At 41.5% G+C, this 27,109-nt stretch overlaps 1 protein-coding gene across 1 annotated transcript in view; it reads left to right on the top strand.

The window, feature by feature from the left end:
* The window catches only part of reck (reversion inducing cysteine rich protein with kazal motifs), a 65,342-nt gene extending 41,317 nt beyond the window's left edge, over positions 1 to 24,025 (top strand). The window contains exons 12-21 of the mRNA XM_014474509.2: positions 300 to 436; positions 1,521 to 1,664; positions 1,743 to 1,931; positions 3,464 to 3,574; positions 3,727 to 3,898; positions 11,212 to 11,401; positions 14,550 to 14,760; positions 14,841 to 14,914; positions 18,865 to 19,020; positions 23,064 to 24,025. Coding sequence (XP_014329995.1) covers positions 300 to 436; positions 1,521 to 1,664; positions 1,743 to 1,931; positions 3,464 to 3,574; positions 3,727 to 3,898; positions 11,212 to 11,401; positions 14,550 to 14,760; positions 14,841 to 14,914; positions 18,865 to 19,020; positions 23,064 to 23,276 — 1,597 coding nt within the window. The 3' untranslated portion in view covers positions 23,277 to 24,025. The remainder of the gene's footprint in view (positions 1 to 299; positions 437 to 1,520; positions 1,665 to 1,742; positions 1,932 to 3,463; positions 3,575 to 3,726; positions 3,899 to 11,211; positions 11,402 to 14,549; positions 14,761 to 14,840; positions 14,915 to 18,864; positions 19,021 to 23,063) is intronic.
* Positions 24,026 to 27,109: the final 3,084 nt, after the last annotated feature.

Below are 27,109 nucleotides of genomic sequence, written 5' to 3' on the forward strand. Positions count from 1 at the left end.
AAAAGTCAGTATCAGCCAAAATCAAAATTGGCAGGTCAGGCTTTTTAAAGATCATGATTGGCAATTGGACAGAAAACTGCAACGGGTGCACCCCTAGTCTTCAGCGATCAGAGACTGTGACACATGCGACAAAATTTCTTTTAAGTGATGTTTGATATACTTAGCATCTTTATAACAGCTCAAGGTGACATAGTTGGTTGTATAAAATGGCACTATGTGCTTTGAAAATACATAATACTCCCACTTAAACAATTTGAATGTCATCTTGTATTTTCTTTTGACTTTCCTTCTGCTCTCAGGTCAGACTGTGTGGACATTCTAACCAAGTGTGGGGATAAGAAACGCTTTCATGAAGGACAAACCCCAGAGAGGCTCTGTGAGGTGCTGTCTCCCATCGATGACCCTGAGCGCTGCATCCCCCTCCACAGATATCTCAGTAAGTTGCTGTTTATGATATTTTATCTTCCATTGTTTGGAATGAGCTATTCTTTGCTCTAGTTTTATTAAAGGAGCCTCCTTCAGTCAGGAACATTCTGACAAGCGTTAGCCACTTTGCCAATCTTTGCTTTCCAGCCAGTTACTGAGAAAGTATCAGCAATATTTGATTCAATAAATTAATTGAAAATTTAATTGTCAGACTGGCTGCAATTGTTCTTTAAGAAAAAATGTTATTTGGTATTTTTTCTGTGGTGTGATAGTGGCACAGCACAGTCTGTCAGTCGTCACTATAATAAAATCCTGTCATGGAAATAAAGAAGATCCCATCAGTCCAAATACGGTCATGAGTAAACTAAGCACCACCTTTAAGACAGTAAGTTAAATCATCTACTTTCTGCAAAAACTATTTTATAAAATTAAATTAGACAATTTTTATTTTTTAAATAACCTCTTGGAATTAGGTAGTACAGTCAAAAGATGTACACCAATATCCACACATAAACTTTATTTTATGTCTCTGTTTTAGTCTCTTGTCACGTCTTGAAAGTTCAGTGTATGTTGATGTTTAGTAGTTTCTTTGAATAATTAGACATAACCGTTTTGAGTTATTAATTTTTTTGCATTGATGAAATACTGTTTAAATACATGAGTAACTACACCAGCATCATGATCTATATTTAGTTGTGTTGTTTTGGTTATTGCTGTTAATTTCTGTAAGTTCTGCCTGATCTCTTGTTAATGTTAATGTTTCCTTTGAATTGCTAGTAGCATAAATAAAAAGATTGCTTTTGACTTTCTGAGTTCTTTTATGACTTTATTTCTTAATGTAATGCATAAACATCTGTCATGTTCCTTTCTACTCTTAATTATCATTTTAGGGCATAATTATCTTTATCAAAACGCAGATAAAAAATTCCTTTTAATGTTTTAATTGTTCACAAAAAAAAAGCATGACGAAATTTTAAAACAGCAACTCTTGAAGAAGCATAGAACTGTGTTATAGACAGACAGACAGACAGATATGCTTTTATGCTGGATGAAATCTGTCAACACAAATTGACTCAGGTCTTCAATCCCTCCAGCACAAAGTCCACTGAGCACCACCATAGTGGAGGAGATCATCCATCCATGCAACCCTAATCCATGTCAAAGCAACCACTTATGCCAGGTTAACAGAAAGGGCTGTCTTGATGAAATCAACTGTCAACCATATCTCTGTGTGCCAGGTAGGGGGCGCTGCTGTTGCAGTGTTTGCTAGCTGTTAGGCGTTCTACCTTGGTGTCTGAGATCTTGGTGTGTTTCAGGTTGTAAAATGGGAGAGGCTTCTGAATTTCTGGTGCAGCAGGACACTCTCATCCAAGTTCCAACTCGTGATGGAGCTCCCAGTTGCTACGAGATGTGCAGCTGTGGCACCAGTGGGCGTCTGGAGAACTGCGTGGAGATACCTTGTGTGGAAACAGACAAGGGCTGCATTGTAGAGGGGCAACGAAAGAGTAAGTCTTATGTCTTCTAAAAGACATAAGAGGTATAAGACTTATGGTTTTAAATATAAGTTCTATTCAGTCAGCAGTAAATAGAACACTGAATAAAAACTAGATTCTGGGTATCCAGCTCCAGTCCTCCAGGGCCGATGTCCCTCCAGGTGTAGATGTGTCTGCTCCAACACAGCTAATTCAAAAGGCCCAACGTCCTCCTCAGCAGGTCAAGGTTCTGCAGAGGATCTGCTAACAACAACATGCCGGACACAGACTAAAGGAATGGTTTTGTTTATGAGTACATGTACAGTACATCGGTTATGTACATAACGTTAGTTATGAGACGTTATGTACTCATAACAATTAGCATTTGGCATTTTATCTTTGCTAAATGCTAGAATAATGGGAGATGGATGGATAACCCCCTGGTAGCAAGATAGTTCGTGACAAAGCAGGAGAGACCTCCTCCCACCTGACCACCCCCAACCCCCAATGCACCAGACAGCTGCCTTATCTGGAACTCAGGAGGACCAGAGGACAGTCCACCAACCTGAACCTGCAGCAGCAGTCCGTGACCCACCCCCACTGCAGTTCTGGCAGCTGCAGTACCCCCATTCCAGACCCAGTGTAGGACAACACCAAATGTGAAAATATTATTTTATTAAAATGTTTTGTTTTCTGTTTTGTCAGAAGGTTGTTTTTCTTATTCCTTTCATTTTTACTTAGTTTAGTTAAATGTTACTACATTAGAGTTTCTTGACAAAAGTATTTTAACTGGAAGTTGAACAATTTTATGACTTAATTTGTACATTTTGGAGAGAAGTCGTTGTGTTTATGGTGTACATGTTTCCATCAAAGCTTTTTTATTTAGATAGGCTTCTAATTCTCCAATGCGTGATGGAAATTTTGTGATGGAATATCAGCTAGCTTTTAGCCAACTGATATGTCTTCTTTTTTGTGAAGCACTTTGGTGACCATTATAGATGATGTGTAAAGGGCTACAGCAATAAATTGTTGATTGATTGAATTATTATGGCACTGTGTAAATTCCCACTCTTATCTATTTTTCTATAACACCATACATCACAAGTCAGGTATTCATAAACAGTAATTGACTGAGAGCTATTTCACTATACCATGATAGTCAGATGGTACCACAACTTGGTTATTGTGATTATAATGACTACATTTGTTAATAATTGAATTTGCCACTTAATAGTTATCCGAAGCTATTACTGAACAACACCTAGGCTAGAACTTCAAGACTGATGCTGATTAGCGCCAATATATGGTTCCTACTAGCGCAGTATTGAATTAAGTTTCATCATGCGGCCATAGCTGCTGAAAAACATTTATTCTGTGTAACTCTGCAGTATGACTTTGATCCCCTTGTCATTTGGTAACATTACTGTAATGACTCTGTCTCCAGTACGGTACCCTGGTTTTATATGCAAAGTCAGAGGACCAAAAACTTTAAACTATCTTTTTGTGAAATAATGAAGCTTTCAATAAGTCGTTCCTTTGTCTTTTGTTGCTTACTCCACCTTCAGACCACGGGACGAGCTTTAGGACTGATTGCAACACATGTTCCTGCTTTGCTGGAGAAACAATCTGCTCTACCAGGAAATGTCCCACAGAAAGTGTCCATTGGACTTCTACTGGTTGGCGTCTTTTATGATTTCACTTGGGTTGGGGAATATTCGACGAGGTTGTCAAATAGATAAACTGCCAGTTGGCCATATTTCATTGGCTCATGTGTTTATGTGTCCTGATCTGTGAGTTTTAACTCTCTCTCTCCCTCTTTGTCTCTCAGATCTTCCCTGTAACTGCCCATATCGTTTCATCCCAGTGTGTGCCTCCAACGGGCGGACCTATCCCAGTGGATGTGTGGCTCGTTGTATGGGATTCAAAGACCACCAATATGTCTTTGGCCCCTGCCATTCCATTAAACCTTGCTCTGACATAACCTGCCAGAGGAACCAGAGGTGGGTTCAGTAAACGACCAGAACAGATGCTTAAACTCCTTAACACACAGGAAAGCACTTCTATTTTCAAACCTTTTCTGTCCCTCAGCCCTCCCTGGACAGACATCCTGGTTGTTATTTCAGGTGGCTTGATTTTGTCTAAGCAGACCAACTGACCCCATTTCATTCACAAATCTTCTGATGTCCCCGGTCTCCTCTCTTTAGCCTCCTCACCCTAAAAACAAATGCTCTACGGCTTTCAAAGTTTCCTTGCCTCTACAGATTTGTGGATCTCAGATACCACAGATGAAAAAGGCCAAAAAATTTGATTATGTTAGAATGAGACCACCCACTTATTTTTCCCTGGAGTCATTTGAGGGTTTATTTCATGTAAGCTGAAGTGCCATCAATTCTAGATAAAACCATGTATTGTATAAATAATCACAGGTCCTTTAACAGATTATTGTCACCACAAAACAATATAACACCACCCATTCATGAACTTGGGTACATTTCTTCCACTTAACAAGGACAAATGGTGTGTGATTTTCCTGTCCCTGGTACCACTGCAGCTAATTTAATGGTGAGGCCTCAGTACTCTAGAGCCAGGTCCAGAGTTCTGGGTCTACCTGGATGTCTCTCTCTAGTGACAAGTGGCTTGAGAACCTCCAGCCAATAGTGATAGCCAAATTGAAAAGTCATCAGAAATTCATTTTAAAAAATTAAAGTTCTCCTTGCCTTGAGGTTTTTGTATAACCGCGTCATTGCTGGCTTCCCAGCAATAGCTTCCCATCAATGGGTGGGAAGCAATCCCAGCCCATTGCTTCACCCAAAGGTTCATTACTCGGTGGTTCATTAATTTCTCACTAGTGACATCCATCCATCAATCCATCCATCCATCCATCATCCGCTTATCCAGGGTCGGGTCCCTTCAGAAGGGAGGCCCAGACTTCCCTCTCCCCGGCCACTTCTTCCAGCTCTTCTGGGGGAATCCCAAGGCGTTCCCAGGCCAGCCGAGAGACATAGTCCCTCCACCGTATCCTGGGTCTTCCCCGGGGCCTCCTCCCGGTGGGACATGCCCGGAACACCTCACCAGGGACGCGTCCAGGAGGCATCCGGATCAGATGCCCGAGCCACCTCAACTGGCTCCTCTCAATGTGAAGGAGCAGCAGCTCTACTCTGAGTTCCTACCGGATGACTGAGCTTCTCACCCTATCTCTAAGGGAGAGCCCAGCCACCCTACGGACAAAACCCATTTCGGCCGCTTGTATCCGCGATCTTGTTATTTTGGTCATGACCCAAAGCTCATGACCATAGATGAGGGTGGGAACGTAGATCGACCGGTAAATCGAGAGCTTTGCTTTTTGGCTCAGCTCTCTCCTCACCACGACGGACCGGTACAGCGCCCGCTTAACGGCAGACGCTGTGCCATTCCACCTGTCGGTCTCCCGCTCCCTTCTTCCCCCATTCGTGAACAAGATCCCGAGATACTTGAACTCCTCCACTTGGGGCAGGACACCCCCCCTGACCCGGAGAAGGCACTCTACCCTTTTCTGGCTCAAGACCATGGCCTTGGATTTGGAGGCACTGATCTTCATCCCGGCCGCTTCACACTCGGCTGCGAACCGCTCCAGCGAGAATATATAGAATAGAATAGAAGTACTTTATTCATCCCAGCAGGGAAATTACTTCGCAGTTACAGCATAGAGACAAGACACAATAACAACTACCACTGAGTAGTAGTTGTAGATAAAATAAAAATAAAAAATAAGATATGAAATGCTATAAATTGTAAAAATATAAAATGCTGTTAATATAAAAAGCAACTTAAGAGCAGTCCTTACAAGATTCAAAAAATGCAGATATGTATATGTAAATATACTGTATGTACATCAAGTGTGCCACAGTGCAGCTGTGCAAAATTGGACTGATTAGTGCAGAACAATGATTTAGCTTTTATTGTACAGTGAGATGGCATGTGGCAGGAAGGATTTCCTGTATCTGTCCCTACGACAGCGGAGCTGGAGCAGCCTATGTGAGAAGGTGCTCCGCTGTCTGTACACTATGTGGTGGAGAGGGTGCTGTTTATTGTCCATAATAGACAGAACCTTCTTCAGTGTCCTCCTCTCCACCACAGTTTCCAGGGACTCCAGCCTTAGTCCCAGTACAGAGCCAGCTTTCCTGATGATTTTGTCTGGTCTATTAGAGTCGCTGGCTCTGATGCTGCTTCCCCAACACACAGCAGCAAAGAAGATGGCACCGGCAACAACACTGTGATAAAAGGTCTCCAACATCTTGCTGCACACATTGAAGGATCTCAGCTTCCTTAAAAAATAGAGTCTGCTCATCCCCTTCTTGCACATAGCGTCAGTGTTAGATGCCCAGTCCAGTCTGTTGCCGATTACAACTCCCAGGTATTTGTAATCCTCCACCTCCTCCACCACTTCCCCTTTGATCTTCAGTGGCTGTGAAGGTGTCTTCTTCCTTCTGAAGTCAATCACCATCTCTCTGGTCTTACTAATGTTGAGCCTCAGGTGATTCTGGTCAGACCACTCCTCAAAGCTGTCCACCAGTGTCCTGTACTCTTAACCTGGCCTGTAGTCACCGTTAGCTGGGGGTAGGTGTTGTTGTCTGCAGTGGAGATGGGGGGGCTGAAGGAGAGATGGTGTGCAGGAGAATGCTGGTAGGTGGGTTGAACAACTTGGGACAGTGTGGATGTGTGGGGGGATGGTGGTGGTAGGGGAGTAGCAGGAGGTGAGCTAAACCTGTTGAAAAACTGGTTAAACTGGTTTGCTCTATCCCGGCCCCCAGATATCTGTGTGTCCTTCCCCTTCATTCCAGCGATGTTCTTCATTCCTTTCCACACATCTCTCACACTGTTCTGCTCGAGTTTGGACTCAAGCTTCCTCCTGTAGTTGTCCTTGCATGTCCTCAGCCCCTCTCAAGTGAACTCTGAGTTCACGCTGGACTCTCCTCTGCTCCTCCTTATCTCCAGACCTGAAAGCCATCTTCTTTTTGTTTAGAAGTGCCTTCAGGTCGCAGGCAATCCAGGGTTTGTTGTTGGAGAAGCAGCGCACGGTCCGGGCTGGCATGACAGTGTCCTCACAGAATCTGATGTATTCAGTGATGCAGTCAGACATGTTGTCTATGTCCTCCCCATGAGGCCCACAGAGCACATCCCAGTCTGTCGACCCAAAGCAGTCCTGCAGTGCCTCAGCTGCCTCCTGTGTCCACCTCCTCACTGTCCTGATGCGCACAGGCTGCCTACTCACTTGAGGGACATACTTGGGAGTCATCCTTACAAGATGTGGTCCGACCTGCCAAGGGGGGGCAGGGCTGTGGCGCTATATGCATCTTTGGCATTAGCTGATGGGGGAATGTAAACAGCGATCAAAATGGCGGACGTAAACTCCCTCGGTAAGTAATACGGCCGCATTCCCACAGCCAGAAGTTCAAAGTCCGGGCTACAAATCTGTTCCTTCACGTTAACATGACCGGGATTACACCACCTCTCACTCACATAAAGTGCAATCCCGCCGCCCTTCTTCTTCTGACTCTTGGAAAAGTCCCTGTCCCCCCACACCAAGGAAAATCCAGGGACCTCCATGCTGTAGTCCGGAATAAGCGAGTGCAGCCAGGTTTCCATGAAGCAGAAGATACCGCACTCCCTGTACTCCTTCTGGGTCCTCACCAGCGCCGTGAGTTCGTCCATCTTATTCCCCAAAGACCTCACGTTCCCCACAATAATCGCCGGTACCGCTGGTTTGTGCCGTCTCCTCTTCTCCCTCCGTTTAACTCCAGACCTGCAGCCCCGGCGTCTCCTCCGTAGCTCCTCTGGGACCACAGGCCTGTCTCTGGGGCTTACACAGCGCAATCAGCTGTTCATGCGCGTAAACAATGCCGCTACTCTGTTCGACGAGGTTCTCCGTGACAAAGAGTAGAAAAAGTAGCAGAAGAACGCGGAGAACAGCGACAAAACCACATCCAGCCATTGTGGAAATCTTAACTGATGGTCTATGCACGGATCCTTTAAGCACGGATCCTTAATCGGTTACAGCAAATATACACAGATTAACACACACGACGGGAGCAGCGTCTGCAAGCAGCCAGGTGTGCCAGCGCCAAAAAAAAACTCAGCTGATCAGATCACGACCTGATGAAGCCAAAAAGGACCACATCGTCTGCAAAAAGCAGACCCCAATGATGAACGGCACCATTGGACTTCGTGTTTCCTCACCCGGACCCGGGTCACTGGGGTCGCTGTGGCCGCAAGGTTGTCGGTGCCTGTGGCGGCATCAACCCTCGAACCCGTTGGTGGAGACCTTCGGTGAGGGATGCTGTCAGGTTCAAGAAGGAGTCCTATCCGGCCTTTTTGGCCTGTGGGACTCTGGAAGGTGCTGATGGGTACCGGCAGGCAAAGCAGCATGTGGCTCGGGTGGTTGCTGAGGCAAAAGCTCGGGCGTGGGAGGAGTTTGGAGAGGCCATGGAGAAAGTCTTCCGTACGGCTTCAAGGCGATTCTGGTCCACCATCCGGCTTCTCGGGAGGTTGGGGGGGGGAAGCAGTATGGCACCAACACTGTTTGTAGTGGGGATGGTGTGCTGCTGACCTCTACTCGGGACATTGTGGGCCGGTGGGCAGAATACTTCAAAGACCTCCTCAAACCCACCAACATGCCTTCCATTGAGGAAGCTGAGCCTGGGGACTCTGGGTTGGGCTCTCCAATCTCTGGGGACGAGGTCGCCGAGGTGGTTAAAAAGCTCCTCGGTGGCAAGGCCCCAGGGGTGGATGAGATCCGCCCGGAGTTCCTTAAGGCTCTGGATGTTGTAGGGTTGTGTTGGCTGACGCGACTCTGCAATATCGCATGGACATCGGGGGCTGTTCCCCTGGATTGGCAGACTGGGGTGGTGGTTCCACTGTTCAAAAAGGGGGACCGGAGGGTGTGCTCCAATTATAGGGGGGTCACACTCTTAAGTCTCCCTGGCAAGGTCTATTCAGGGGTCCTGGAGAGGAGGGTCCGTCGGATAGTCGAACCTCAGATTCAGGAAGAGCAGTGTGATTTTCGTCCTGGTCGTGGAACACTGGACCAGCTCTACACCGTCGGCAGGGTCCTGGAGGGTGCATGGGAGTTCGCAAAACCAGTCTACATGTGTTTTGTGGACTTGGAGAAGGCATTCGACCGTGTCCCTCGGGGAGCCGTGTGGGGGGTTCTCCGGGAGTATGGGGTACCGGGCCCTTTGATATGGGCTGTCAGGTCCCTGTATGACCGGTGTCAGAGTCTGGTCCGCATTGCCGGCAGTAAGTCGGGCTCGTTTCCGGTGAGAGTTGGACTCAGCCAGGGCTGCCCTTTGTCACCGATTCTGTACATCACTTTCATGGACAGAATTTCTAGGTGCAGCCAAGGTGTTGAGGGGATCCGATTTGGTAGCCTTAGGATCTCATCTCTGCTTTTTGCAGACGATGTGGTCCTTTTGACTTCATCAGGTCGTGATCTGCACTAGTGACATCTACTGTTGAAACTGTGGCAGCCTTGTCACTCAGATAGACATACTTAAAAAAATTGTAAATGCAATATTGTCACAAAGTTTTTGTCAAACTCATGTTTAGTAACATGAGAGTCAATTAAATCCTATTTAACTAATCTTTTTTAGTTATTAAAATTTTTTGTAGTCAACCCCAATAGTGGACATTTCAAGAAGGTGAGAATTTTGGAGGGGAAGGGGTTAATTATTTTTATTTAAGAATGTTGTGAGTGATCATCTCGAAGTCAATTTCCAGATGTCAATTTTTTTCTTCTTCCTGGCTCCATTTCAAACAAGTTTATTTGTGTAGCACATTTCAGCAACAATGCAGTTTCAGAGTGCTTTACATAATAAAAACACACAAATAAAAAGTAATAAAATACACCATGATCACCAATTGAGAAAACCGGTAACAAACATTACATTTTGATGAGTGCCATCATCAAAATTGTTAATATACATAATGACATGTTCGGATTTAATCTTCTGACCCACATGCAGAATCAACAAGTTCTTTTAAACAACAAGCAACAATTTACAGGTTTCCTTGATGTATCAGGGAGTAGCAGTGTCCGTGGCGTCTGGAATGAGAGTTGGGTTAATGGTGGCCTGTAATGAGTTGATCAGATGCAATGTAAAAAAGGCTTACTTTTGAATGGACTTGGTGAAGCGTGGAAGAAAGGTGCCCAGGGGTCCTGTGTGGAGATGAGGGGGAACCGTGGAGCAGGCAGGCAGGTAGGTACTTGCTGGGGAGTTTCACAGGAGGAGAAAACGGTTGAACTGATTCTTCTAGAGAGATCCAGTGACAAAAATCTAAAGGAAGCAAAACCAAGAACTATGAACTTCTCAAGAGACTGATCAAAAGCTAAAAATAGCCGACAACAAGAGGTGGCCAGAGTGACTACCAGTAGACGTTAATCATCCAGCGCTGAGTGAAGGCTCTGCTGCTCCTTTATCCCCAGCACTCTGATGAGGCTGATGAGCTCCACCTGTGAAGGCTGCCCAGGCTCTCCACCAAGATCCTCGCTGGAAGAGATGTGTTACTCGCACTCGCACACACGCACACAGGAACCCTGACACATAAACTATAAAACGTTCCTTTTATTTTGGCCACTGCTGAAGACAAATACTCCTCTGAGGCGCAATCAAATACAGTAACCCATGCCATGAAGCATGGCAGTTATGACTCATCACGCTTTTATTTTGAAAACCGACGCACAAAATGAAGCAGTCACGTGGCCCATGCAATGTGATTCATCATTGGTCAAGACGACACTCCCTTTTTACTACACGCCTCTAAGCCTGGCTTCAGATGAAGCTGCACGTTCTATTGTTTATATGAATGTTTTTAGTATTCGTCTCCACAGTGATAGCAATAACAGAAGAGGCCTTGCATTTATTTTTTAAGTATACAAAGGGAAATGATGATAGTTTTGGATTCCTTCTTTGTTATCAGAAAGCAGTGCTGATTTCTATGAGTTGAATTTGACAAGAAAATGTTAATACAAAATATTCTCAGACACTGAAAGAGAATTTTTTCTTGTATCCAAAGGACCCTGTGGAGTGAAAATGGAAAGGACATTTTAAAGTTAGCAGAAAAAAATCAACTGATTTGGTTAATAATTAAGTTGATACAAAATAATTTTGTTAAAGATACAGTTTTAGGAAAAACATGCAATCTTATTTCAAAACTTGATTAAAAAATCAGAACATATCTATTATGAACTAAGATGTAAACCTTAGAACTAAACTTATGTTTTATTTGCTTTATCATGGCTGAAGATGAAAACATTGGATTTGTGTGTTTTGATCAGGTGCATCCCGAGGCGGCGTGTTTGTCTGAGCGACTCTTTGGATTGTCCGCAGTATGAGTGTGTTAGTCGGCCAGCAGTCTGCGACAGAAACAGCATGGAGCCGGCTTGTGACATTGAGGGCCGGGTGCATCGCAGCCTGTGCCATCTGCAGCAATCCGGAAAGATGCTGGCCTACATGGGGCACTGCCAGGTAGGAGACACAGGACTGAGGAAGACTCCTGTAGGAATCCTACAGGAAACAGCTGGATCATTTACTTTAACAGGCCCTGTAATAGCACAAAGTCCTGATCATCTGTAAAAATGTTATTTTCTTTCACCTTCACACTAATGACCATAAGGGATATGTTAACTTCAGTTGTTATGAAAATGTTGTATATATCAGAAATCTAAAAAAAATAAATTTAACGTGACATCATAGCTATCTGATGCTTTCAAATTGGCCTCCATCTCTTTAAACCAGGGGTGTCAAACTCAAATACACAGTGGGCCAAAATTTTTAATTGAACAAAGCCGCGGGCCAAGGTTGAACAAATGAATCTTTTAATATGGACCCAAACAAGTTTTGATTTAACAATAAATATTGAACAAGGAAGGCTTATATAACTTAAAAATGCAGGCGTGCAAAATTGAGTTGCTAAAAATAATAATAAAACATATAAATGGAATATTAAATAAAAATTTAATGCCTCCTGTCTGAGGTAAATGTCAAAATTAGCTTCGTACACAGGCTAATAAATTTGAAAATAAAATAACATAACAACTATGAATAAATCATTAATTAAACTATGAATAAACCATTCAGGCCTTGGAGTAACAAGAAAAGGTGCATAGAAAACGTATTTATTGCTCATTTTGCGACACACTGATCTACTCTGATGCGGCCAAAGTCAGATATCTGGCATCTTTTCTTGGATGCCAGTTCATCAATGTCGGGGCTCAGAGTTTGAGCTGAGGAAACCTTCATTATCGAACAAAGGTGTTCGTCAGTCAGACGTCTCCTGTGAGACGTTTTGGTCATCTTCACTGAGGAGAAAAGTTGCTCACATACATATGTAAACAGATATTCTGTCTCCCACCTGTCCAGAAAAGTTCTATTTTCTGTCTTTCTTTTTGCCATTTTTTGGTAGGGTAACACAGTGACGGCTGTAGTTTGAGGTCGCAGTGTGGTTTGGGGGAGAGGCCCGGGGATGCGGGGTGCGCCGGGGCTTTCACCCAAGGAGTGAAAGACGAATCACCACCTTCCTAATACATCCATGTCCGCTACCATAAGTGCTACTGACACAGAGGAGGAGGCGGGTCTGCCTCTGTCCTGATTGACGCGCCAAAAAAACAGCAGAGCATTATGGGATTTGTAGTATAAGTGGCGAATGCGGCGTCACAGCGTTGCCACTGTATAATACCAGTGGGCCGGCTCTAATATTAATTTGAAATTGCCTCACGGGCCAAATATAATTACACTGCGGGCCAAATTTGGCCCGCGGGCCAGAGTTTGACACCTATGCTTTAAACCCTTAACGCTCGCCCCCTAAATCACCAAAAACGGCTGAAAAGGTATATCCAAAATAAATCAGTTGCTGTTCTTGAACAATTTGGAGTACATGCAAAAGCTTGGTCTCTTTATGAAGATGACAAGCTAAATTGTCTATTGTAGTTTGTAGCTATTACGTTTGTAACACAAAAATATTTGAAAAATGTTGCTTCACCTAGATTTTTCTTTATTTCTTGTAAATGCGCATTGAGTACCGATATGGACTGGAAAATACAATAAATCTGTAGAATAATTCTACAGATATTCTGCTCGTGGATTTCAAGACTGATCAAAATAGCACAAAAAGAAATGTCATTTTGGACATGTTTATTCATGAGGATATACAGATGTTGTCCAAGTGTGCCATTTGGAATCTCCAAATGTCACACTTGGACAACATCTGCTATATAAACTTCTAATGACTGTAGAGTTACAGTGCTTCAACATACAGTCATCAATGAGGGTTCTAATGAAAGATAATGACCAGAGGAATCCTCAGATAGACACATTATTACTGATAGTGGAAATTACTTATAATTATATAAATAGAATTGCATATCTGGCTGGGGGGCCTGGGAGAGGGGGCCCTCAATGTCTCCCCCTCCCCCCCCTTCTTCTGCGCCCCCGCCCCCCCTTTTTCTAATGATACGCTAGTCCCCCCGCCAGTCCGCCCCCCACCTTCTCTCCTTCTTTGAAATGCCCCCGCCCCCGTTCTTCCCACTCCACCATTCCCTCGGTCCTCCATTCTCGCTTTTCCGTACGCTCTACCCACCTCACTCTGTCTATAGCAGCGGACGACTAAAGGTTTCTGGTATTCTCAAATCCAAAACTATGTCAGCTCTTACGGCCATAGTCATCCACTCCCGTGAGTTGTGAAGTTCTGTTGGATTAATACATCCAGTTTTGACACGATCTGACAACATGTCTCTCCTTTGGTGAGAAAAAGTCCTGTAAACACCGTAACGCATGAGGGCGTACAGAGCCTGACTTTTACACAGCACAGGCGCACAGATTACTCATGGTTACACATGCAGCTGGTGGATTCATGTCAAAACAAACCCCAAAATGCCTTATATGCTTATGACAGGTCATGTGTTGGCTACACATCAGTGGCTTTAGATTTAGTCTCCGAGTTAATCAGTCAGAAATATTACAGAGAGAATACAAGCATGTCAAAACGAGCTCAAGTCACTCTCTGGATATTATTGGCTCGGAAAAAGCCATTTCTTAACATTATTAGTCGAATGCGGTGTCAATCAAAAACTGGGGAGGGCTCTAGGCTGCCCAATAAAAGCATCATAATGGACACCAGCAGAGTTGAAACGCTTAAATCTCAGCCCCTGAAAATACAATGGAAAAACAGCACCTGAGCGTTCTGGTGCGGGTTAAGGGGTTAAGAACCTCTTATCCTTTCCAACCCTCCCCCTTCAGTTAGCCATCACAACAATGCTTCTTTCTCCATGCCGAACATTGATCCTAGGTCAGCTCAGGGGACTGACAGCTCCATCAGTATTTACTAATTACTGCTGCTATTCTGAGGAGCTTAGTAGGGAAAGAGTTTTCTGTGGAGTTGACTGCAGCTCCAAGGGGGACCTTTTGGTAAGTTAGCGGAGCTTTGGGTAAACAAACTGTGCCTTGTATTACCAGGTGTTTAGACACCCTGAATGGTTGCCAGTGGAGATCCAAGAAATTTACCAGACATGCAACATTCTGAATATAATAAAAACCTTACTGATGTAACAAATTACACAGCTGCTGCTATGATTGGTTTTTTAGAGCTTAGAAAATCTAACCCAAACTCTGTCCTCAGGAGGCCTGCAAGAAGAAAAAAGAAGTCTGTGGTCACAACGGTGAGACGTACAACACGGTGTGTGAGGCCTTCTCTGACCGGGTGGCTGTTGACTACGAAGGCCCCTGTCGTGCCGTAGGGGCCCTGTCCGATTTGGCTCTAGATTCTGTGTGTAGTGAGGTGTCCTGTTCACCGATATCAAGCCCAGGCTGCCACCCTTTAATCCCACCTGGTGAGCATAGCAACACCAAGCAGTAGCTAGAAGAGTCCACAAGGGACAGTGTGGTCCCTGATGTTTGACTTGTTTTCCAGGAGCCTGTTGTCCTATATGTGCCAGCATGCTGCAGATCCTCTGGAGCCAGAAGCAGATTAGCACTTTCTCAAAGGTATGAGGGGCTTCCAGCTGAGCTGTAGGGTCCATCTGTTATCATATCAGCATAGATATTCAATCTGATAACTCCACAAACTCAATCATCTGGATGCTCCTGACCTTTTTTGCCTAAGTGAATCGTAAGCAAATAAGATTAAACCTTAATTTAAGATTAAGGTACCTTAAATTACCTGTGACTGATATAAACAGCATATAATTTTTTTTTCTTCAAGAAGAAAATCTACAATTTTTGACTTTTTTTTAAAACCTATGGAATAGAGTATAAGTTGCCTTTATTAACTGTTTATGGGGAAACTCAGTTGTATCAACAGCAAAGTGTCAGGCAAGTCAAATCATGTATATATTTACACAGAAAAAAAAACAACAAAAACATCAAATCTAAAAAATAACAAACTGTAGAATACAAATTTGCTCCATGAGAAAATACTGTGCAGTTATTAAAATAGCACATTCCAATCAAAGAAATGTACAACTGAGAAGAATAATGTTTAAAAAAATGCACACTATGTGCCTGTGTATTACTACATAATAAATAGGACAAAGTCTATTGTAAAATATCTAAAGGTTGAAATTGTACATTTTCCTTTCTGGTTAAATAAAGATTAAATAGTTTTTTCACAACAAGTATGTTTCTTTTATTAAAAATATTTCTTTATTTTTATTCACTGAAAGAACAGTAAAGAACAAAACGAGTTTGCATTGTGTGCCTGCAAAGGTTGGAGGTTGTCATTTCTTAATGTATCCACTTGGGGGTGCCATGACTCCAAAATGTGTCAAACCCATTGGCATGGCCAAGTGTCATGCATGTTTGGCTTCAATATTTTGTGTCATGCCTGTGATAAAAATGAAAAACAGCTAAAAAATGTCATCAGTTTTATATGTTATTAGCCAAAGCATAATTTTTTAGGAGTCAATGTAGCCTCGTCTCCAGACGAGTTTAGCAGGCGGGGCTTGTTTTCAGGCGGGCAGGGTAAACAAGGTGTTACTTTAATATACATACATAAACAAACCTGTATGTAACAAATAAAATAACCATGTTAATTAGTACAAAATAAACAATAAGGATGTAAACAGTGACATGTATAAAATGTTGAGTAATTATGTTCAAATTTGCATAAACATGCAAAAATCTAAGAATCTAATGTTTGTAATCGCTGAAGTTTGTTTCTTTAAATGCAAAATCAGTCTACGTAGCAATAATAATATTACTCAAGTAAACAGCAATAGTACTGTACAGTGCAGTAAAACTACTAATATACTGTAAGTACCCTTTTTCCTCAAAAAGTTACTCAAGTGAATGTGGGCCTAAGCAAAATTTGGTTTTGGAGCCCTCTAGTTCTGCTAACAATGTGGACTGGCAGCAATCAGCAGCCCGATCTTAAGATCATTCACACACCTGCTATAAACTTATTGCATTTCTGGCAGTGCTGTTTACATTATATACATGTATAATATTATACATTTATTGGCCAGTTGATTTATCGACCAGTTGATTTCTGGGCGCCGATTTCCTTAATTTTGGGGGATTGTGATTGGTCGATACTTACATACTTACAGGTGTCCAGGAGGCATCCTAACCAGATGCCTGAGCAACCTCAACTGACTCCTCTCAACGTGAAGGAGCAGTGGCTCTACTCTGAGTCCCTCCCGGATGACCGAGGTTCTCACCCTATCCCTAAGGGAGAGCCCAGACACCCTACGGAGAAAATCCATTTCGGCCCCTTGTATCCGCGATCTTGTTTTTTCGGTCATGACCCATAGCTCATGACCATACATGAGGGTAGGAACGTAGATCAACCGGTAAATCAAGAGCTTCGCTTTTTGACTCAGCTCTCTCTTCACCACGACAGACTGGTACAGCGCCCGCTTCACTGCAGATGCTGCACCAATCCACCTGTCGCTATCCCGTTCCCTTCTTCCCTCATTTGTGAACAAGATCCCGAGATACTTGAACTCCTCCACTCCTCCGGGGTTTAGGGTCTATTCAGGGGTGTATTCTATTGTGACCACCTTGTAATTGGAGCACACCCACCGGTCCCCCTTTTTGAATAGGGGGACACCACCCCAGTCTGCCAATCCAGGGGAACAGCCCCTGATGTCCATGCAGTATTGCAGAGTCGCGTCAGCCAACACAACCCTCCAACATCGAGAGCCTTAAGGAACCCAGAACGAATCTCCCCAGAGATTGGAGAGCCTGACCCAGAGTCCACAGGCTCAGCTTCTTCAATGGCATGTTGGTGACATTGAGGAGGTCTTCGAAGTACTCTGCCCACCGGCCCACAACGTCCCTAGTCAAGGTCAGCAGCACACCATCCCCACAATAAACAGTGTTGATGCTGCACTGCACCAGCACTCCTTCGACGCAGGATGGTGGACCAGAATTTCCTCGACGCCGTGCAGAAGTCTTTCTCCATGGCCTTTCCAAACTCCTCCCACGCCCAAGTTTTTGCCTCAACAACAATAGAAATTATTACTAAAAGTGAAAAAAAAAGGGCCACTGAGGGGAGTCATTAGTGGCCCTGGGGCTCTAAGTGGCTGCTTAGTTTGCTTATGCCTTGGGTCGACCCTGCCTGTAGTACCCACTTTTGAACATAGATAAAATCAGTAGTCTGTACATGTTAACAATCTTAACGTGATATATTGGCATTAGCTAGACACCATTTAGCTAACATTACCTGCTTTGAACAGCATTACTCAACTCACTTGGTTAGTTTGGGGGAAAAAACTGTGCAAAGTTCTTTGCATTTTGCTGGTTTGCTGCCAAAATTGTAACACACACCTGCGAAACTCGCCGGGCCTGAGTCAATATTTGTTATTCTGTTCTTCCTGGAATGATTTCTCATTCCAGTGTTTTTGAGACTTACAATTAGTTTATGATTAATAATACGTTCCAAACTTCATCCCAATTTAATGTGGCATAAATCATGCACAACAGTGTTGTGAAAAAATACCTATTACTTTAATAAAGTAATGCTTTATTAATTTTTGACTAAATTAGAATTGAAAAACCTTTTGGATAATTGATTGTTAATCTATTCATCAGTCACAGCTGTAAAAATGCTGGGAAAATTCAATAGGAATGTGTCTTAAATGAGCATAAATTTTTATTTATTATTTTGCTGTTTTAAATAATCTACAGCTGAATGCACGATCAGGAAAAACAGTTTGGAATAAAGGAGTCCTAAAATATCTCTAGCTACCTCTAACTCAGCTAGAAGGGAAACTCTGGTAAAATGGACTAAACACACCAAATGAGTCTTCATCAGTGAGTGCCCTTATAAAAGATGTGTAGACCATTGGCCCTAAACAGTGATCAAACTTAAATTCAGTTTAAATTGTTGAATCACTGCTAGTCTCAGCTGCAGCATGCTATAAGCCTGCTGCTCTTGGAACAGTTTGAAGCATTAATGCCAGTACAATGAAATGCACAATAAACATAAAACGTAAGTTGTTTAAGCTATTTTATCTCAGCCCGGACGCCTCTTACTTGAAGAGAGTTCCAGCAAACAAGGTTCAGCTTAGCTGGTCGACTGGATACGTCTGTGTAGAGAAGCAGACCTCAGCCTTAATACAGCACCGTGCACATGCTGGCCACTTATCATTTCATTTACTCTCAAAACATGAAAAGCTATTTTTCTCATATCAGTTTCTCATATTAATAATTTCTTATAACGATTTCAGATTTTGTTTTGCTTGCTCTGATTGCAGACTAAAGAGTTTAAATCATGAAAGACTTATGAAAATATATTTTTTTAACATTCCTGGTCTTGTTTAGCTGAATGAGTAGTAAGTGTTTTTTTTTCTTTTTTTTTCTCTGAACAAGGCTTTTAGTGAATAAATATGGAGCAAGAACACACTTTACAGACAGCTCTTCTGAGCTGACATTTTCAAAGAGAGGAAAGGGTTTGGTAGCAGTTTGAGTGTTTGATGGTGTGTTTTGTGCAGCTGAACAGGAACCAGCCGGTGGCCGTCTACGACGTCCTGCAGATCCTCCGGCTTCACATCTCTGTGCCGCAGTGTGACGTCTTTGGCTACCTGAGCATTGACAACAGGCTGGTGGTTCTTGTTGCCCCAGTGGACCACCAACCAACACTTCTGCAGGTGATACACAAATAAAGTTTTGTTCAAAATGATGGCAGTGTGTTTAAAAAAAAAAATTCCCATTTTCTCCTCCAAGGAGTACCCAGCACATCATAATCTAGGTCACATGACCCCATGTGCGCTTTTATGAGGTTTTTTTGTGTATGTGAGGGGTGGGGGGTGTGGGCGTGCATGGGTGTGTGTGTGTGGGTGTGTGTGTGTGTGTGGGTGTGGGTGTGTGTGTGTGCGTGTGTGCGCGTGTGTGCGTGTGTGTGTGTGTGTGTGTGTGTGTGTGTGTGTGTGTGTGTGTGTGTGTGTGTGTGTGTGTGTGTGTGGGGTTTTGGAAACTGACCGTCTGATGGGACAACCTCCCCACTTCCTGCTGAGACCCCTGGTGGATTAACAAGGTTTTTCATTCTGCTGAAAACTGGATTCCATCTGGACATGGCAGCATCACACAGTGAATCTTTTCTTTTTCCTTGGGATTACCCACCAGTCTTCCCATACCTACCAGTGGGATCTACTTTTTAACTGGTTCGGTCATGATCCAGCGTAATCACACCCTGCCTGTGCACAACATAGACAAGCGGCCGCATCTCATTCGCGGGTTTACCTCAAGCAGGAAAAGATTGAACACTCTGTGTGGAAACAAAACATGAATGTCTTTGACAGTTGAGTGGAACCAGAGTTTTTTTGTTGCTTTGCCTAACGGTGCTTTTTCAGTGTCTAATTTGTTTTATTTACAATAACTCAAACACCTTGCCAACACAATCTGGTTTACTGTTAATTATTCTCCTCATCAAAATATTCATGATCACTGATTGCTGCTGGAGGGATGAGAACATATCTGTCTTCTTTGTCTCTTTACCTTTTCTCCATTTCTTTGCCATTCTTTCCTCGTCATTACTAAGTGGTTTTCATGGCTGTTAAAGTCAAGTTTGAAGATTTTCAAACCACAGCTATTTTTTACTAAATCACAAAATATACCTGAGATCCTAGGTTAAAGTTATATTCAGAATCGTCCCCAACAAGTCTACTTCCTTTGTCTTTTGAGTTCAATCTTTATCTGAATATGATTGAATTCTTTCTCATGTTCTCACAGCCAGATACCACTCCTACCTTTCTACTTGGAACAAAGAATTGTTCTACAGAAAGTGTTTGAATCCTAAGAGAAAAAAAACTAATCTCTGTGTTTCGAGATTAGTGAAACAATAATAAATTTATGTCTAGTGGCATTTGCTGAGAAGCACTAATAGCATATTGCTGTTTTCAGCTCAACTCTCTATTTTTATTCAGATTTTTGGTCTTTTGCTTTGTAAATATGTGCTCTGCAATTATTAGAAAAGACTGACTGCACCACTGCTAACATTTAAATTCTGCATAATCTGCTTTTCATAACAGTCTAAAACTAACAGGCCTCTATTAATATGAGTTAAAGTTGATGATGCCAAGCTAAAAAAAGAAAAAGGCCAGCTGGGGTCTTTAAAAATCATTTATAGGCACAGCTAGTTGTTGTGCCTATAAACAATCCATTTATTTCAGTATCAATACATTTGACTTATGAAGAGAATGTCCAATGTAGGAAAAATACAATGAAAAAGAAAGCTATGAATGTTTCTATAAGTGCCCTTAGCATTTTCTGAGTGACACACAAACATACATATGAAGAATTATTTTGGGTATTAATAACAATAATGTGAGCTTAACAATAACAGTTACACACTCATCCAACACACTTATCCCAGTGAGATGAGCACCTATCTCCAGCTGTCAACGGGCGAGAGGCGGGGACACCCTGGACGGGTCAGCAGTCCATCACAGTGTAGATATACAGTGAACCCTCGTTTTTTGCGGGGGTTCCGTTCCAAAAAGAACCCGTGATAGGCGAAATGAAGTAGTTACCTTTATTTTTTACAATTATTATACAGCATAATTAAATACTCTACATTGAAACCAAAGAACAAAAACTGTTTTCAGGCCTAAGAATTTTTTTAACAAATAGAACGTTTTCTTTCAAATAACTACAGTAAAATAATCATTGTAATCATGCATTGTGTTCTGCATCCTGATTGGCTAAACAGTCTCCGCGCTTCTTCTCTACCTGTGTGCCAATAACGTTACAGTATTTAAATATACGTAATACAGCTTGGCAAACTTTGGCAAATATTTTTCTCCAGAAGAAATAAGAGCGACAACAACTACCGATAACTATGTTCTTCTCTCGAAAAAACACACCTGCACCACAGGCTTCAGAAGAAAAAGACACTAGAGAGTGGAGTGAGGCTGCAGCGTCACAGTCAGAGGAACAGTGAAATACGCGAGTCACAATTTCTCCTACTGTACTTTGTATTGATGATTAAAATGATTCTTTTACTGTAGTTATTTGTAAGAAAACGTTCTATTTGTTCTATAATCTGTGGTAGAAAGGCATTCTATCCTATCCAAATACATTCTTGCAGTTGTAAAATATACATAACAGTGGGATACAACACTGTATTAGTGGATATTAATGTTCAATTTCATAACAGAAATTGTTTGTTTGGTCTTGTTCCATCCAGCTGAGCAACATCTGTTTCTAGGAGCAGTTGTGCTGTTTGTCCCTGTTGGCTGGACCAATCAGGATCCAGTGTTAGCTGCTAGCTCAATGTTAGCTCTCCTAAGAATGGAGTAAAACTTTCAAATTTCTGTCAGACTTTCAATTGTGCAACAGCATTAAAGATTAAATGTTTTTGTGCTTTCCAGGAATCTTAGTTTTATTTTTTTGTTGTTTTTTTCTGATCTGAATCATGTCATAATTGTTTATGTTGAGTTAAGCATGAAATTATTAACACCCCCAGCAGATCCAGGTTTTGAAAGTTTTCCTTCCAGTTTAGAAGAAAACTAATCCATGTGTAAATCTGTGCCTCATATCAGGCCTGTGTTCTGAGAAAAGACCCAGAATATCTGAAGCCTGATACATTTATCACCTTCACAATGTCAGCAAAAATGGTGTCCAGTACTATGAATGCTGGGAGGATGCAGCTTGAGCAGTAGGATTTCACAAACACAAAGGCTCAGGAGAAACCTAGGAAGAAATGTAAGCATTTAAAGTCGATGCCCATGAACAGTCTCTACAGTTAAGACAATCCTCTGCAGCTCAGCTTTTAGTTTTGCCTGTTGCCAAGCAACAGCCTCATTTGCTAGTTTTAATTATTTGATAAACATTCCTAGACGGACGTCCTTTGTACATTTCAAATTTTGTTTGAATGCTGTTCATTTTACAGGAAAACTTTGGACAAAATGCTCCAGATGATTAAAGCTTTTAGTCATTCAGAAGCACAACTCATTGGCACAGCACAGGAAATGGTTTCACCTGCTCTGAGTGACTTCTCTTAGTCCCATCCTGATGTATATGGATGGTGTATAATGACAGCTTGATTCTAATGCGAAGGACTGTCTGCGGACTCAGTGTGGGTTGTTTCTGAGAGAAGGAAGCTGACTGCTTTGAACCTGGCAGCTAATGGAGTTGTTATAAAAACAAGCATAAACACTCAAAAGTAATTCCAAATCTTTCTGTAATATAAAACAGAAACTTGCAGCTTATAAAAATTGAAGAAAATATTAATTATCCAAAAACAATCTCTAAATATAGTAAGCAAGTATGCAGAAGACAGGACATTATTCAATTAAATTGAAATTCATAAATACTTTATTAAATAAATAAATTCATTTACAAACCTGCTGGGAGAAAGAATGAAATGTTTGCAGGGAAATAAATATTTTTAGAGGATGTTTTTACGGCTCCTCTCCACCATCCTGCTCAACCCATAAAGCTTTCTTATTTTTGTGGCAGCATTTAAAAAGCATTTTTGCAAAAATAAAATAATATTAATAAACAACCTTACTTTTTCTGAAAAGTTTATTTTTATTATTGTGAAAACATTTTTCACACAAACCTACTTTGAACCATTATTTACTTACTCCCTGTGCTTTTAAAGACAAGTGAAATTAAAAATACATTAATAGTTAAAGAATCGTGCAGTGCTGACTCCCACAGAAAGCAACAAAACTCTTGTGTTTTTCAGGTTGAGGCCTGCAGTAAGGAGGCCGAGAAGATCGATTCTCTCATCAACTACGCTAGCCCCACTCTGGTGTCCCACGTTCCATTGTCCGCCTTCCTCAGCTCTGAGATCAGGACTTCGTCCATCCACTCTGGGGGCTCTCTGCTGGCACCTGTACCCATGCTCCTCTGCTTCTGCCTGGTTCTCAATATCATGGTGGCTCCCAGACTCCTGTAGCTTTAAGTGTTGATTCTTCCTCCTGTTTTTTTCCCCAAAGTGCCCTGTTTCTGAGACTGTTTGGGTTGCCATGGAAAAGGACAAGGAGACCATTCTGACAATCATTCCTATTGACTGCTGCGTCTTAAACAATCAAGCTGGGGGAAAAATTCTTATTATAGACCATCTATAAAGTATTATTAATTGATGAGTTACTCACTGGGTTTCCCCCTCAGTGGAGGGTGTGTGCGGGCGTGTGTGTCCGTGTGCTTGACCTCTAAGAAATACCTAGCTTTATATCAACAGTGTTATGTCAGGAACAGACTCTTTGAAAGGTGTTAAGGTTGATGGCACACTCTTTGCGTGCATGTGTGTGCAAGTGTGTCTGGTCGCGGATCCATAGAGGAAAAGTGACCTCATCATGTGTGTGATGAAGCCTCAATGTTGATCACATGTACAGCGCCCATGCATGTGACGTCTGTGTGGACCTAGTGTTTGAACCTCAGCAGTGTTATGGACCGGTTCAGGTCCAGCAAACGGATCCAGCCTTTAAAATCAGACCCCATTTCTGATCAAACAAAGGTGCCCTAAAATTATGGAATGCTTAAAGTGCCACAAAATATAGGGAGCATATACACACAAATACAAAATATGCAAGTAGCAATAAATAGTATCAATAGATGTAGATACAGAAAGATGTGTTAAAAAAAAATTATTTAATGTCAACTATTAGTTTTCTTAAGAAACATGTTATAATTTTATTTTAATGTACTTTGAATATTCTTTACATATATTTTTTAATTGTTTTTATTTTATCTTCCAATTTTACATTTTAGGTTTTCACAGTCTCTCCTGATCTACCTCCTTTTAGTTTACTGTCTTATCTTTCTTTTCTGATCTCAAATAAACCTTTCTGTTCAGATCAACAAAAGTGCTGCAGAAAAATGGAAAGAACAGTAGAAAACAAATGATAAAAACAAAGACCAATGACATTTAAAAAAAAGACGTATGAGCTCAAGATGTAGAAAAATAAAAAGACAAAAATTTAACTAAACATTTTTTTGGCTCATTTGAAAAATGAGCTAAAATTAAAATTATTTGAAACAGCAAAAGAGATTTATTCATTCCTGTGAAAATGGTAAGAAAAACTGTACTGACAGACAAAAGAAATGTCATTGCTTTGTCATGTTTCCAGAGGATTTCTTGGCACTCAGAATGATTTTGTAAATGATTTAATTTTCAAGGAGCCGAAACATTAACCGTGGCATGATGAGTGGAGTGATGTATTGCAGGCCTTTGCTGAAGTGTCTGTTTGTAAAACATCAGAGCTCAATAAACACAGGAAGCCTGGTAGTTGTAATAAACAGCATCACTCGGCTTGTATGAAGCATGTCAGCCATATTGCTTGGGGAATTTATTGGTTAGCTTGTGAGTAATACTTTATGTTGCTCTTCTAGAGCTCTCCTCATATTAAGTCATTGAAATACCTGTTCCCGGGGCTAATAAATTTGCATTCAAGTTGCACCATTCTTCATAGCTGTGTATCTATGCTTGTTTTATACAGTAGTAAAAAATATAAATATTTTCAGTCTTCAATTTTCTCTTATGTCTTACTCTTGCTCTTATAGGTATTTTCTTCTTTAATTGTTTTTACTTTTATTTACACATTAATTTATTTACAGAGTGTATTTCCTCATATTTTATCTTTTTTTGTGGCACTGCTGTTGTTCCATACTAATCTAAACTGATGAAGAATGCAGGCCCGGATCTGCTGCAGACTTTACAACATTTTTCAGGTCACCTTATAAAGAGAGAGTTGGTGATTTTTCCATGGTGACTTTGAGCTTTTAGCGAACGCCTCATCTGATGTGGGGCTCATAAAGTTTAAAAACAAAACTGCAGTCTGAATGTGTGAAGCTACATCAGTGAATTCTGATTGTAACTAAGGAATGTTTTATAGTTGATGAGCACCATCTCAAACAAAAGCCTCTCCTTGTGTTCTATCACCAGGTGAATGGTCCATGACCATATAAAGGCTGGAATTCCTGTCCCTTTGTTGGTGCTATATCTCTTAAGAGAACGGACTGTCTCTTTAGACATTAAGAATGAGAAGCCATTAAAATAACAAAAGGACAATCAGCTAGTTCTACCTGGAGCATATGTGGGCTAGAGAAGTTTTGTTTTTCACAGGTTGCCTTGCATGTAGTCTTACATGAAGTATTATTGAAGATGCAATAAATCTGTATTTGTTTAGAAATGTCTGTATTTGCAATAGACTTGATAATGATTTGTAATGATGCCTCATGTTTGTAAAACCAGCTGGTATTATTATTATTATTATTATTATTATTATTATTATTATTATTATTATTATTATTATTGTTATTATCGCATGATGAAAATATCTTAATTCCAGGTGTGTACTCCAGTGTACGTTGTCTTGTTCCCGTGTTTGTCCGCCTGCCCAGCATAATGTGTTCCTATCTCTATCAGTATTATTGTGTTGGGCAGCTCTGTAGCAGGGAACCCTGGCCATGCTTCCTCCATCTGTTATTGTTTTCATTTTTATTATTACTATATAAAGTTCTAAAATCTGAATCTTGACTCTGTTCTTTGGATGATTTTGGATTCAATGATAGTTAGCATAGTTATTTGATTGTGCTATAATAAACATAATGCTACCTCTTTAAGTCTTTACATGCATTATATTTATTGCTTCATCCATACTTGTTTATAGTTATATATAAACGTTATTTTCATATTAACTACGCTTTAGAATATATTGTTTTGTATAAATATCCTCATTCCTCCACCTCTTCCATTACCTCTGTCTAGCTCTAGTTTTAGCCAAGTTTCTTGAATATAAGTAACCTGAGGTATTATAGTAATTTTGAAATGGAATAATTAAAACCTTGCCCAATCGAGATGACACTTCTAACATTCCACTGAAATATTCTTATAATATTCTTAGGCAGAACTTCTGAGTATGTGTTACTCAGAAGTTCTGCTTTCAATAACTTTCAAAAGGAAGCTGTTGAAAGCTACCTTTCAACAGCTTCCTATCCAGCTCTTTAACACCAACATGCTTTTATGCAGCCCTCACTGTAATTTTGATCTGTTTGCTTTTCTTTACTGTCTGAGCTGACAATGAATCACTTCCACCATAAATAGCACAAAATCTTTTTTTACTATCAATGAGATATTAACAACTTTAGAGCATCTTAGAGCAGCAAGCTTTTGGTCTCACATTTTATATTCCTGTTAGATTCAGCCTTCCTCGTTGAATTGTTGGGGTTTTTTGCAGCTTCAGCATAAGTAATCCCTTGAGCAAGTGTAACCCACATAAAGTGGGTATGCCACTTTAAGAGAAGAGGTTAAGGAAGCTGGGTGGTCTGCCTGGCCAATGAGAAGTTTGGTTTCCAGAGCGTCTGGACCAATCAGGGTGCAGGCTGCCGTTGTGGATCCCGCCCTTCTCCCCCGGGTCTGCAGTACCGTTGGTTTTGCTCTAGAGATCCGACGCGGTGAGACTGCTGAGCGGGGCAGCGCCAGAGTATGTATCCCGACAGTTAAAAGTATTTTTTACGTGCTGTATTAACTGTATTGTGGATAAACTCTTTTGTAAATAGATTTTATGTTGATTGTCCAGCTTTTGTGCTGGAAATTATTTATTAAATGAATACAAACTGAACTTCAGTTTTTTACCGTTAGAGCCGTTAGGAATCGTTGGCTCTTTCTGGCAGTTATTTCAGCTTGTTCTTCGTAGATAAAAGGTAAAATTTAGGCTTTAACATAATTTTATTTTATTAAAGTTTATATTATTTAGATCAAATATGCCTTGTTACATCGTTTAGTGC

The sequence above is a fragment of the Xiphophorus maculatus genome, chromosome 21, assembly GCF_002775205.1.
Source record: "Xiphophorus maculatus strain JP 163 A chromosome 21, X_maculatus-5.0-male, whole genome shotgun sequence".
NCBI classification, from domain to species: Eukaryota; Metazoa; Chordata; class Actinopteri; order Cyprinodontiformes; family Poeciliidae; genus Xiphophorus; species Xiphophorus maculatus.